This window comes from Cydia strobilella, chromosome Z, assembly GCF_947568885.1.
Source record: "Cydia strobilella chromosome Z, ilCydStro3.1, whole genome shotgun sequence".
In the NCBI taxonomy this organism is placed as follows: Eukaryota; Metazoa; Arthropoda; class Insecta; order Lepidoptera; family Tortricidae; genus Cydia; species Cydia strobilella.
The window spans coordinates 49,753,076-49,765,741 of NC_086068.1; the positions used below are offsets into that span (position 1 = coordinate 49,753,076).

General features: G+C 35.8%; 1 protein-coding gene and 2 long non-coding RNA genes across 10 annotated transcripts in view; 1 reads left to right on the forward strand and 2 right to left on the reverse strand.

The window, feature by feature from the left end:
* Positions 1–12,666, forward strand: part of LOC134753945 (uncharacterized) — a 102,035-nt gene that overhangs the window by 40,215 nt on the left and 49,154 nt on the right. For 3 of the 8 annotated variants that reach the window (XM_063689964.1, XM_063689962.1, XM_063689963.1), the window contains exon 2: positions 4,671–5,096. The exons of 4 other annotated variants lie outside the window; for them this stretch is intronic. In XM_063689964.1, coding sequence (XP_063546034.1) covers positions 4,789–5,096 — 308 coding nt within the window. In that variant the 5' untranslated portion in view covers positions 4,671–4,788. Of the gene's footprint in view, positions 1–4,670; positions 5,097–12,666 lie in introns of those variants that run through there. One more of the 8 variants, XM_063689969.1, reaches the window with a different exon arrangement.
* LOC134753987 (uncharacterized) overlaps positions 1–12,666 on the reverse strand; it is a 234,832-nt gene that overhangs the window by 30,574 nt on the left and 191,592 nt on the right. The gene's annotated exons all lie outside the window — the stretch shown is intronic.
* The window catches only part of LOC134753988 (uncharacterized), a 146,518-nt gene continuing 134,560 nt past the window's right edge, over positions 709–12,666 (reverse strand). Inside the window, exon 2 of the long non-coding RNA XR_010128858.1 lies at positions 709–863. This is a non-coding gene — a long non-coding RNA (uncharacterized LOC134753988). The remainder of the gene's footprint in view (positions 864–12,666) is intronic.

Here is a 12,666-nt window from a genome sequence, read left to right on the forward strand (position 1 = left end):
TGTTAACCTACAACTTGTTGCTACGGAGGAGCGAGGCTTCCTGATACAGGTATAATATACTTAATAGGAAGTCCCAACCTGCTACCTTGTAATGTAGCATTTTATTAATGTAATAAAATATTTTCATTTTCATTTTTTCATTTTCATATGTAAAACTAAATTGATCTATCAAAATATTGGTTGCAATTCATATTTTAATAGGAATGTTAATTAAACTACTGAATAGTTAATAAAAAATCGGCCAAGAGCATGTCGGGCCATGCTCAGTGTAGGGTTCCATAGTTAAGCTTTTGTATTACGAAATTTTTCTTATTTTTTGATCCATGGTTCAAAAGTTCATGGCTCAGTTCAAAGGGGGGACACATTTTTTTTCGGAGCGATTATTTCCCAAAATATTCACTTTACCAAAAATTGGTTTTTAGGGACCCTTATTCGTTTTGGAAGACCTATCCAACGATACCCCACACAATTGAAAAAAAAAAAAGCGCAATTTTTTTTAAATAAAGACATTTTATTTATTTTATTTTATTTTTATTTCATACATGGAAAACCAACAGCTATAAACATTTTTAAAGCTACAATAGAATTACAGAGCCAATTACAGGTTCTCACTTATAAAAATTAAATATACAAAAATCAAATATAACTAAACTAAAATAAAGACATTTTGTATGAGAGGTACCGTAAATATTTCTTTTCTATTTGTAATTTTACTGTTCTGTCGCCATGTACGATTTATGTATCCATGCCAAATTGCAGCTTTCTAGCACTAACGATCACGGAGCAAAGCCGAGAACGGACGGACAGACGGGCATGGCGAAACTACAAGGGTTCCTAGTTGACTACGGAACCCTAAAAAACGCCTAACAAAGTATTACGCAAAAAGTGTAGGATATTTTGACAACCTATATGCACACGGTATTACGTTTTTAATGCGATATCATGCGTTTCAATTAAAAGTTTGCTACAATGTTTTTTTTTTTACATGAGTAGGTACATTATTGTCGAGGCTCGGAAGTAGCTACTTGCTGGCTGAGGATTCGTTTTAAACGGACGACCTTGGGAGTCCGTTTAATTGAATCCGAAGCCAGCAAGTAGCCTTCCAACCGAGTCATATATAGTGCTTTTCTCAAAAATGGCGCAATAAATACAAATATAATAGAAATATTTTACAGAAGCAACGTTCTGATATATATATTTTCACAGAAAAAAGTGAAAAGATTTGCTCTGCCGCGTTTTTTTATTTATTTTTATTAAAAAATAAAAGTGTATTTTTCTGCTGAAAATACGCCAACCTATTTGAGACACCTAAATAGTCGCGGTACCAACATTATAATAATAAGTACTGATCATCTGTTTGGCTGTTTCATATGCTATGCCTTCATTTGATATGCCACTTCAACTTTTAAAAAGTTTGGAACTCGACAAATAATGGAATTTGTATGCAACATTGCAGTCCCGAAATCGAGACTGCAATGTTTTTAACTTTTTAATTTTTTGACTGACCATAAACTACGCACTTCGCGACCTACTTTTTAACCGGCAACGTCGACTTTACCGTCCATTTTTGAGAAAAGGTAATTATGTAGCTACAAATTGTCGATCGGTGGGCCGATAATCGGTCAATGTGGAGGGGCAGCGGCGCGCAGCCGCGGCTGCGGCCGGTGGGAGACCGCGGGTGATGTAAGATCGGCTCTGCTGGTGATGTCAGCACGCCCACGCCTCGCCCCCGCGCCCCTTCCACTGACCCCGCGGCCCGCGAAGCCTTCCGCAAGCCTATTCGAAACACGCTCACGCAAACAAAACGATAATATTGTAAGTTATAACTTAAACTAAGCGTGTATATATACATAGGTTTTTGAAATAAAACTGCTCAGACGGCGGTTGGGTAATGGATAAATTGATGGCAATGCAATTGAAACTGAAATTTTAGAACGTGTAACAAACAAAAGCTATAAAATACAAATAATTTATTGAAAAAAGTATTGTACAGAGGTGTAAAAGTAGTGAGATAAACATATATATCATAAAAGTATATAGACCAGATTCAGGCTTTCTTCCATTTAAATCGCGTGTACGGCGTGTACCCCTGTACAGTGCTTGCATATGTATTTGTTCTCTATCAAGTTTGTTGATAAGCTTTAAGCCTATAGTTCCTTTATGGCTTAATATACCCCCTTGGTAGATGTCAACCATTTAAATATATACATATACAGATTTATTAACCTTGCAGTCTATAATATCTGAATGAATATCTAACGTTGTTGCATTATTGGTTATTTGCCCAAGTGCATTTTTCCCGTAATCTAGATTTAATTTTCATTCATATCTATTTCGAGTGGTCCGCATTGCACGACAGTCAATTGACATATTGATGTGATTATTTACCGACTATTGCAAATAAGTCTGTTAACAATACTTCGGCCAGATCCAAGGTTAGTGTAAAAAGTATTAAATACGAGTATCGCCGCCTGGTGTGTTTAAGTATTGTACTCGTATTAGCACCAGTGAACGAGCGTAAGTGACTTGGTGCAGCGATGCAGTCGAATGGTCGCTCGCCATATGGACCGCGACTAATAGTATAATATGACTATGATATGGGTATTGACATAAATCAGGACAACTAATAGGTACAGGTACACTATCAAAAGAGCTACACCAAGAAGATGATAACTATGTAATATGATAATTATGAATACATGTATGTTAACTTATGGTAATAGTAAATATGTAACTGAACACAATTTAATACTTGTTATGCATTTATTTACGGTATATTACGGTTACCAATGAAGACGATGTAGACACGATTAATAGCTTGAACATTATTGTTACAACATACATATACAGTTCAATAGTTGCGACAGCCTTGCGGATAAAATTAAACGAAATTAGTTAATTAATTATATTATGTGTTGTTTTGGTTCATTAAGACTGTAATTATACTACGAGTATAATTAGGTTGCTAACATTTTCCACAGTGCGATAGCGAACTTATACATTCAAAGAACACCTATCCTTATGCATGTTCTGTACATTAACGTGGGTTAGGGGAGGACATTGGTAGTAAATGTAGTAGTAATGTATTTATTACAACTGTTAAAGTGTTTTTGTTATAGGTACTACTAATACATAAACCTGCCCGCCAAGCGAATATGTTATCATTAGGCAAAGGCTGGACGATTAATACCTATAAATTACATTACTTGTGTGTTATTTAGTTCTTGAGGCGTATTCACATTGTAATAACAGGTTATGAATTTGATCTGGATTTGTCATGGATATAATCTTCAACCAGAAATGACACAAATACAGATCAAATTGATAAGCTATTATGACAATCGGAATACGCCTGTGATATAATCTTATATATTGATGGGTTGACGGCCCCTCGGAACCTGATAAATAGTGTCCTGAAGTAAATATGGAAATATGTTGATGCTCTCTAGCTGGCCTATATTACGGTTTACGATTGTCTCTGTATTTATCGCGTCAGTACGTAACGCATAGCGACTACAAAAGAAATTAGCTAAGTGTTAGCATACTTATCTAGTAATTTCATTTCTGAACTGTATGTAATGCGTTGCATACTGCTGTGATGAGCAGTTAATTATTTATGTCTGTCAATAATCATGATTTTTATTGAATGTATATTAGGGTCTTAATTATAATACGCATAATTCTAACCTACGCTTAAAGTAGAGTACTGCACGTCCTTTTTTTGTCTGTACTTCATTCCAAAAGCATATTTCATCGGAATAAAATCAGGGAAGAGTGAACTTAAGGAATATTTAAATGTACTGTAAATGTTTGATGATATAATGTTTCATTAATTGGTATTGGTATTAACTGTTACGAGTTAAGGATAGGATTTCCGGATTTATTTAAGATATTAAAGCTATTCGAAATAAATGTTTAAAATCTTTTAACAAAAACCGGCCAAGTGCGAGTCGAACTAGCGCGCGAAAGGTTCCGTACCATTACGCAAAAAACGGCAAAAAAATCATATTAAATCATTTTACGGTTTAGACTCACTTGTTTTAGTCACTCGCGCGAGTGACTAAAACAAGTGAGTCTAAACCGTAAAATGATTTAATATTAGTATGTCTCACAACAGTTTAAATTCGATTAAATTCGGCAAAAAAATCATGATTGTTGTATGGGAGCCCCACTTAAATATTTTCTGTTTTTAGTATTTGTTGTTATAGCGGCAACAGAAATACGTCGTTTGTGAAAATTTCAACTGTCTATTAGCTATCACAGTTCATGAGATACAGCCTGATGACAGACGGACGGACGAACGGACGGACGGACAGCGGAGTCTTAGTAATAGGGTCCCGTTTTTACCATTTGGGTACGGATCCTTAAAAAAGTATGGAAATCCTTTTGAGTAATTCACCCACCTACTCGTAGTGTGCTCTTTCGTTGACTGTAGGTACACTACATCACTATGACAAACTGCATAGTTTATGACATGTGTGGAGTCCTTTGTTATGTCCATTTGAATGTGAATGAAATGTGTTCGACTACTTTGGGTGTCACCGTTCCGTAGAGTTATCTTCTGGACTTTTGAATAAATATGTACGGTTCTTTATTTAATCTTATTATAAACGCATTCCCGAACACATTTTATCCGTAAGGCTGTATTTATAAATTTTATCGATTACCAGTGACCGTCCCATCACGAATGGATGAAACACGGTGTCAAACATTAAACTATTAAGTGCTGTGTAACACGATAAATATGGATTCAAACATACACTAAGTGCAGTTAAACTGTGTCCGAAGATGGATGGTGGTATTCTGAGCTCCCCGCGAAACAGATTCCAAACACAACTGAAGAATGCTGCGAGTGCTTTATGCTCTAGGAAGCAAAGGAGAAGCGAAGACATATCGGCCGCGGTGTTTAGTTCCGCTCGCCCTCACACATATCCTCGGGCGACATCGACCAAACGGTCCGCCTTATCGTGCAGAATAGAGCCTCTTGTTTGCGAACAGCAGGCCATCGCGTTAGAGACTAGTGAACCGTTCATAGCTGACGTCATTCATGTCTATGCTACAAAATCTAATGGAGTCTTTAAAGGAACTTTGGCCAGGTAAGCTTTAGTTTTTTAACTTAACCCACAGGAGCAATTATAAGTACTTTTTGTCTGTAATGTAATTTGACCAGCACGTCGGCCCTCCGCCTTGCACTGAGATCAAAACAGGTATTTTAATGCCGGAATCGTTCCCTTATGCTACCCTTGCTTGGTGGAACATACTGCATAATTTGCATAGCATAACGCACACGTCAAATTTATGCAAAAAAAAACATCTCGGTCACAAATTTTAAAGACGTTAAACGTCAAAAGGAGTGTTCTTGAACCAATAAGAGCACCGCCCAATCCCCGTGTTATAGGCGAAATGGAAAAGCTTAGGTGTTGTTGTCTATTTGTCATCATTATCTTACGAGTATTCATCGGCGGCGAAGGGCACGGCAGCACGGCACATTACTAATAAGTTGCGATTAGTTATGACAGTACAAAATTACAACAATAATTTATAGTTAATCAAAAAGTTTGTTAAATCTAAAGTGCCATTTATAATAGTTTGTCTGTAGATACTGTAGATAGGGACTTTTGTTATTATGATTACTTAAATACTAGAAAAAGACAAAATGTTATAGAGGTTTGTTAAGTTTTAAGGGTCTCCGGCAAGCTCGGTTCTCCATACAAACGTAGTTCCGCTCTCATTTTTAAACGACTAGCTAGATTGCTCTAAAACTTTGTACTTACAATAGGTTCAGGAATATCTATGTCTGTAATTAGTTTATGTAGCTTCAGATACCATAATTTAAAAAAAATACAGCGAATTTAAGTTTTTCATACAAAACTTGTTTTTGCTCTATTTCGTTTGTTTTATAAACTGGAGCTATATAAACTAATTTCAGACCTAGATTAGATATACCTCATGTCATTGTATGTGCAAAGGTTCATTACAATCCAACATGTAGTTTTAAAATGAGAGCGGAACTACGTTTGTATGGGAAGGTGCAATTCGGCCGAGCTTGCCGGGGACTTAATAATGGGGAAAAGCAAAAATTTATACTTAATCATACATTTTTTACTTGATCGATGACAGGCATCCCGGACCCGTCGGCGGAATGGAATGCTATCACTGACTGAATATTAGAAATAGACACACAAAGCAGACCAAAAACGTCAACAAAATGTGGGACAGAATGACATTTGCGAACCATTTGCATTAATGATAATAACGCGTACGTAAATTTTGAGTCAAGATAAAAAAAACGTACAGAAAAGAACTTACTGTCTGTCGCAGTCGTAAGCATCAAGTGTCAAATTTGCAAACATAAGTACCAACACTGTTAAAACTAAGCCCGATGGCACTAAACGTAACATCACCATTGTATTTACGTTATCCAACGTCAAACCAGAATAATGAACGAAGGGAGTCGTTTTGGTATACTTTAATCCCATCAAAAACATAAATATGAAATGAGAGCCAAGTTCAATCTTAAGAATATGCGTCGTTGTTAACTTTGCCGGGAAAAGAATTGAGATCTATATGGGTGCCAAGACTGCTTGGCTAGTTTTTACGTACCCGCTTTATTATATTTGTCTATATTACTTTTCTAAAATTTAATTTTAGTTTGTTGGTCTAAAATTGCTGCAGTGCACCTTTGTAAAAAATATCAACAACGAAAATGAAGTAAGCGTAGATTTAATTATTGATATGTCATTCAATAAGTATTTGACGAGAACAACGGCGAAGGAAATACTAAATGGCATGCTCCTGCGCTGTTTCGGTCAACAACACAGCACGCATGACATCACGCTCGCGTCGATTTGTTTACCGCCCGGGGTAGAGGTGATCCAGTAATTAATTACGCCGCTATGCCAATTATTGTTGATTCAATTTTGCTATTTGCATGTCATTGTCGGTTTCACAAAACTACCTACCCTGTTAATCTTTCTATCTAGGACAGATTGAATCATACTCATGGTATACAAAACAAAAACAATTCTCAAGTACATGCCTCACCTGGAAATTGTGAATGACTAGATGGGTAAATATTTTTACAAGATAAGTGTCGCTGTCTGCTAATGTCAAGACCAGGGATGTTGCGGGACTTAGTATTAGAACTAAAATATAGGTGCCCCACAATTGCATTAGTACACTAAAGTCCAAATAAAACTTCTGGATGAGATTAGCTCAGGACCGGGACAAGTGGCGTACTGGAAGAGAGGCCTATGCCCAGCAGTGGGCGATAAAGGGCTGATATGATGATAATGAAAACAAATTATTCACTTCTTGTCGCTGTCCGTCATAGGCTAAAGTGCTCGATTGACGAATCACAAAAACGAAACGAGATTCCTATTGGCTAATGACGAAATTACCTAGCACTTACGCCGCCGCTAACCCAACTGTTCCACATCCGCATCCGCATTAAGCTCCGCATCGATTTTATGCGAATGCGGATGTTGAAAATAATGCGGAAGTTCCGCGGTTGCGGATGCGGATGCGAGTATTCGCAACATCCCTGGTCAAGACAACGCAGTTTTCCTAATTATTCAGCTAAGGCAAATAGATACAATCGTAAGCCGCATTTACATCGTTTTGAAATAATGAAAACTAAAAGAATTTAGATGTCACACATCTCCATTTTATCCGAAAGTGTACTTACCTCATTAAATAATATTTTTCATCTCTCCTACTCGGAAAGTTCGCCTTTCATAGGCTGATAGCCGGGTGGAAAATTGCATCTCCCACCCTAGGGTGGAAAGATTTTTTTTTTTCTAATTTGTACTTCGAGCAACGGCTAATATTGATTATATATTTTTAAATGTAAAATTTAAGTATATGTAAACAGTATTACATACTTATAAGTAATTAGAATATTTTAAAAGGATCCGGACGAACTTTATCAATAAATAAATAGTACATAATAACATGTTTATATTGACAACATCGTTTTAAATTAAAGTAACAAGCACAAGCAGTACCTACAATGAATGAATGTTATTATTTGACATCTCATCTGTCCAATAGCTGTTAACGCTAAGCTTTTATTAAATAAGAGGTTGTGGTAAAAATATTGGAGCACAATCGTGATACAAGGTGCACGGACCAGGTATAAGTATAAGCACCGGGTCAATAACATGAAATGACGTCAGAGTCAAAAGCTTACATATCGTCACGCGCTGATGACTCGTTTGAATGCCCAACATTGTCCAGCATAAAGGTGGAGTAGTTAATGAAACGGAAAACAAGATTTCTAAATAAAAATAATTAAAAGTGTAGTACTTATCTACAATATTTTTTACATAGAAACGCTCTTATTTGCCTGTACTTATGCGGTACTAAGAATCAAGGGGATTCTTCAGAGCTATTAATTTTATGATTCTATCTCAGGGGGTCGAATTTACTATAAGCCACCGAAGAGTTCCACTGCCTATCTTCGGGGTTCATCATCACTATCAGCTCGATGGTATCAAATTATTTTTCTCCTCACTAGCTCGGAAAGCCGTGTTTTATTCTTTAAAACAAGCGGTTAAAAACGCATTTTATCCACTAGTCGGGAAAGTAATTTGATCTTGGAGCGTGTTTAAGTAGCTTTTGACGGATAACAAAACGTAAAACGTTCATAATAATGGTTCTCATAAATTTAATAAAAAATACCAAATTTAGCTTTGTTTAATGATTTTAAGTCATAAACCTAAATTACTTATGAAACATTTGTTTTTTTTATAATGATGTTGAATATAATTCTGAACGCACAAGTTGAGTCGATGCAATTTCAAAACGCATCGTCAGAAATGTCAACATTGTCAACAAAAATTATACATAATGTTATACTATATTGATGAGGGTTATAACCTGATGATGATTATAATGGGTACAAATTAAGACTTATTTTTTATGAGCTGTTTTTTGCATGTTGCACTTTTTTGTGTTGGTTGGTGGGTGCAAATGTATTTTATTTCTCGTGTGTTAAAACACTCGCTAAGCTCAGGATTCTTTCGCTTGCTAGTGTTTCAATTCCACACTCGCGGGTAAAATACAACTTTGCACCCTTGTATAACAAACAACTATTATTGTCATCTGTATATATTCTGTACGAAACAAGTTTCAAATCGATACGGCTATTAGAAGTACATAGGTTAAAAGTTAAATCCGACTCAAGACTTATTGTTAGTAGTATAGGATGATAATACGATTACTTATTCTGTGGTATAGGTACAAGTGATACACGGGATGATAAACAGTTTATCTTTAGGGGCCGATACAGACGGACTTGCACTGGTTGCTCGGATTGCAGTCTGTCTCTATCGGCCCTAAATGTTATATTATAATGTAGATTTAATTGTTTTTAGCCATTCCCCTGAACTTCGTAGTTTGATGGCGTTTCCATTTTTATGACTCTTTATAACTTAAATTAATTAAATTAAGTAGTTATACAGATGAATGATTCAAATCTTGGTTCAGTCTCTCTCGGTCGTTCATCATCGAGTCGACAGTCCAGAGGTGTTGGAGAGGTTGGGATTGGTAGTTCCTAAGAGGATAGCCCAGGATGTGGACGGGGCGGTAGCGCCGCGCCGCTGGCCATGTCTGTTGCAGCGGCCTTCCGCTCGCATATGCTACGCGAGCGCGAGGCACGCTCCTACCTCGCGCGCCCTGTTGAGTGCATTCAATGCTCGCTCAGTACACAGATGCCGACATGTTCGCTAATAGTTTACCATACTTATGCAATACTGCTAGACATTTTCTGAATTCTAAATATTATAATTAAATTGATTGTAATGAATTGTACATTTTATCTTTCTTGACATTTTATAAACTTTAATATTGTAATTATTTGAATGAATTTGTAAATATCTTTCTTGACATTTTATCTGCTTTCATGTTTTTATTTTGTAATTTTTCTGACATTTATATATCAATTGTTCTAGGGTGTAAGTGAATTGGTGTAGTACTGTAAGCTTGCACTGTATTAAATAAACAATGAAAAATAAAATCATACTTGTTCATCACAACATGTGGTGGCTCGTGATGTTAGCGGGGCATAGCGAGGTAAACAATCACGACTTGACGTTTAACATTATTATTGTTGCTACTCACGTGTATTTCTACTAACAGATTCATAATGTGTGTAATAGTAAAATATAATAACAAAATAGGCAATGATGATGTAGACAACTAGTATTACATACATATACACTAGCGGTAAAAAATCTATCATATTGCTATTTTTTGCAGGCATTCATTCGTGAAATTAGACTTTATATCATCATAACGACCATATATATGTACATGTATACTTACGGCACAGAATAAGTAATAGTATTATCATATCCCGGGATTGGGTCAGGATCAGTTCCAAGAAATCCCGGGAAATCGGGAAAGTTCGGGAAAATAAAAAGTTATTATTGAAATTATTATAGGTAATTAAAAAATTAATTAATTTTTCTATTAGTTGCTAAACTTAATCAAACGGTTGATATTTCAACTAAAATATACCTATAATAAATATGAAGATTCAAAATCAGCAAATAAGAACTGATTATAATATATTTACTTCTAAGCTCGCCTTTGTACCTAAATTTATATGAATTTCATGTTAACAATTTTTGTTTTGTACAATAACGTGATTTATTACTACTACTACTACTACTTCTTTTCCAAGAGGGCACACCAACGCGAGGATGTATTCACTGTAACCATCAAACAAAATCTTAACCAAGTTAAATCCAAACGTTCGTTATTAAATATTTCTCAACTACAACACTACAATTTTACTATAGCGCATATAATAAACGACTCAAAAATTGCATCAAATTACTTTGCCACACATGTGGATAAAATGCAACTTTCTCATCAGTTTTCGAACATTCAACAGAGTGTTCACTAGCTGGTATGTTAATAAAAATAACTACTTATTTGAAGCTCTCATTTGCTGGTAATGTGAGCGCAAATAACTGATCGCATGTAAACTTCTGTCACTTAAAGAATGACTCACGTAGCTCACGCTAGACCGGGCCGTGCCCGGGCCGAGGCGTGGATTGTGATATTTTTGAACGTTTTCTAATAATTTGTTAGTCCAAGTAGTGAAAATGTTACAATTTGTTATATATTTGTGATCTACTCACAAAGCTCTTTTATTTTGTACCCCACATGGTATTTAAAAAAAAAGAAAAAAAGTAAAAAACTTTGTACTGCCGAATTTATGACGTCACAGCGACTACCCCCACTACTTTCGGACCTGTCATCTCATAAACTTGTGTTATACTGAATGCACTGATACCAAATATACCCATGTCCGAGACGACATGAACGAAAATCGATTTCTAGAAGACTTCTAAACAAAAAACCGACTATCAAATCAAGCTCAGCTCGAAATAAACCATGCAACCAATTCCTTTAACCTTCTACAAGTCACAGCAACTTAAAAGAGTCCCCGGACTCCCCGGCAAGCTCGGCCGAATTTCACCTTCCCATACAAACGGAGTTTCGTTCTCATTTTAAAACTTCCAGTTGTATTGTAATGAAACATTGCACAAATAACTATAAAACAAACGAATAAGAGCAAAAACAAGTTTTGTATAAAAAACTTAAATTGTCAAAAAAAAATTTTTTTTAACTATGGTATCTGAAGCTATATGTATAAACTAATTACAGGCATAGATATACCTTATCCTATTGTTAATACAAAGTTTCAGAGCAATCTAGCAAGTCGTTTTAAAATGAGAGCGGAACTACGTTTGTATGGAGAACCGAGCTTGCCGGAGCTTAGGATTAGTCTGTTTTTTTTTAATATACTACTATGAAAGAAAATGTATGTACTACGCCACACATTTTCTATGCAAGGATTGTACGCTTACATTCCATACTTTTCCTATGGGCAGTTCTTCATAGTTGAAAAAGAAACAGACTATAGTAGTACCTGGTCTACTAAGCTTATCAATCGCACACGTCCGCAGGGACACGGGTACAAACACGAATCGAATACATGCTGTCGCGTATTTATAATAAACACTAGAGAGAAACAAACGACTATCCCTCTCGATCGCACACCATGATGTCATGGTGTATTTTTATAAATGCTCGCCTGGGTTGCACGTTTTGAGTCCTACTATCGGTATCAGCTTTACAGTTGATGCTGTTTTTGTTTTTCAATTCCTCGCGCATAATTAAGGTCAACGATTCCCATTTTAATGCTCCCTGAAAATGATATGGCGTCTCACTTTGCGTGGCATTGATACTCTTCGTCGGCGAAGTAAATAAGCATATAATTTAGTAGAAGAATGATTATCGAATTATAATTAGTTATGCCACGAATATTCCTAACTATTCGGTATTCGGCCCAAGTTATTTACAATTAAAATTTACCACAAATAATTTTTGACGAGAGAGTGGCCGAATACTTAATATTCTTCAAAACCTGACATCTCTATTACCATTACCTATCTAAAATTTAGGGTAACTTTACAGCAACAAATTTAATAATAAAGACCGGTCGAGGGTGTAAACCTTTATTTGTTTTATTTTTATCTTCAGGCAACAAATGCCTCTATACATACTTTACAAACAAACAATAATAAAACCAAAACTTACGCTTTGTACAGCCTGTCCGATTTTCTAAGATTAAGTTCGCCAGTCTTACTA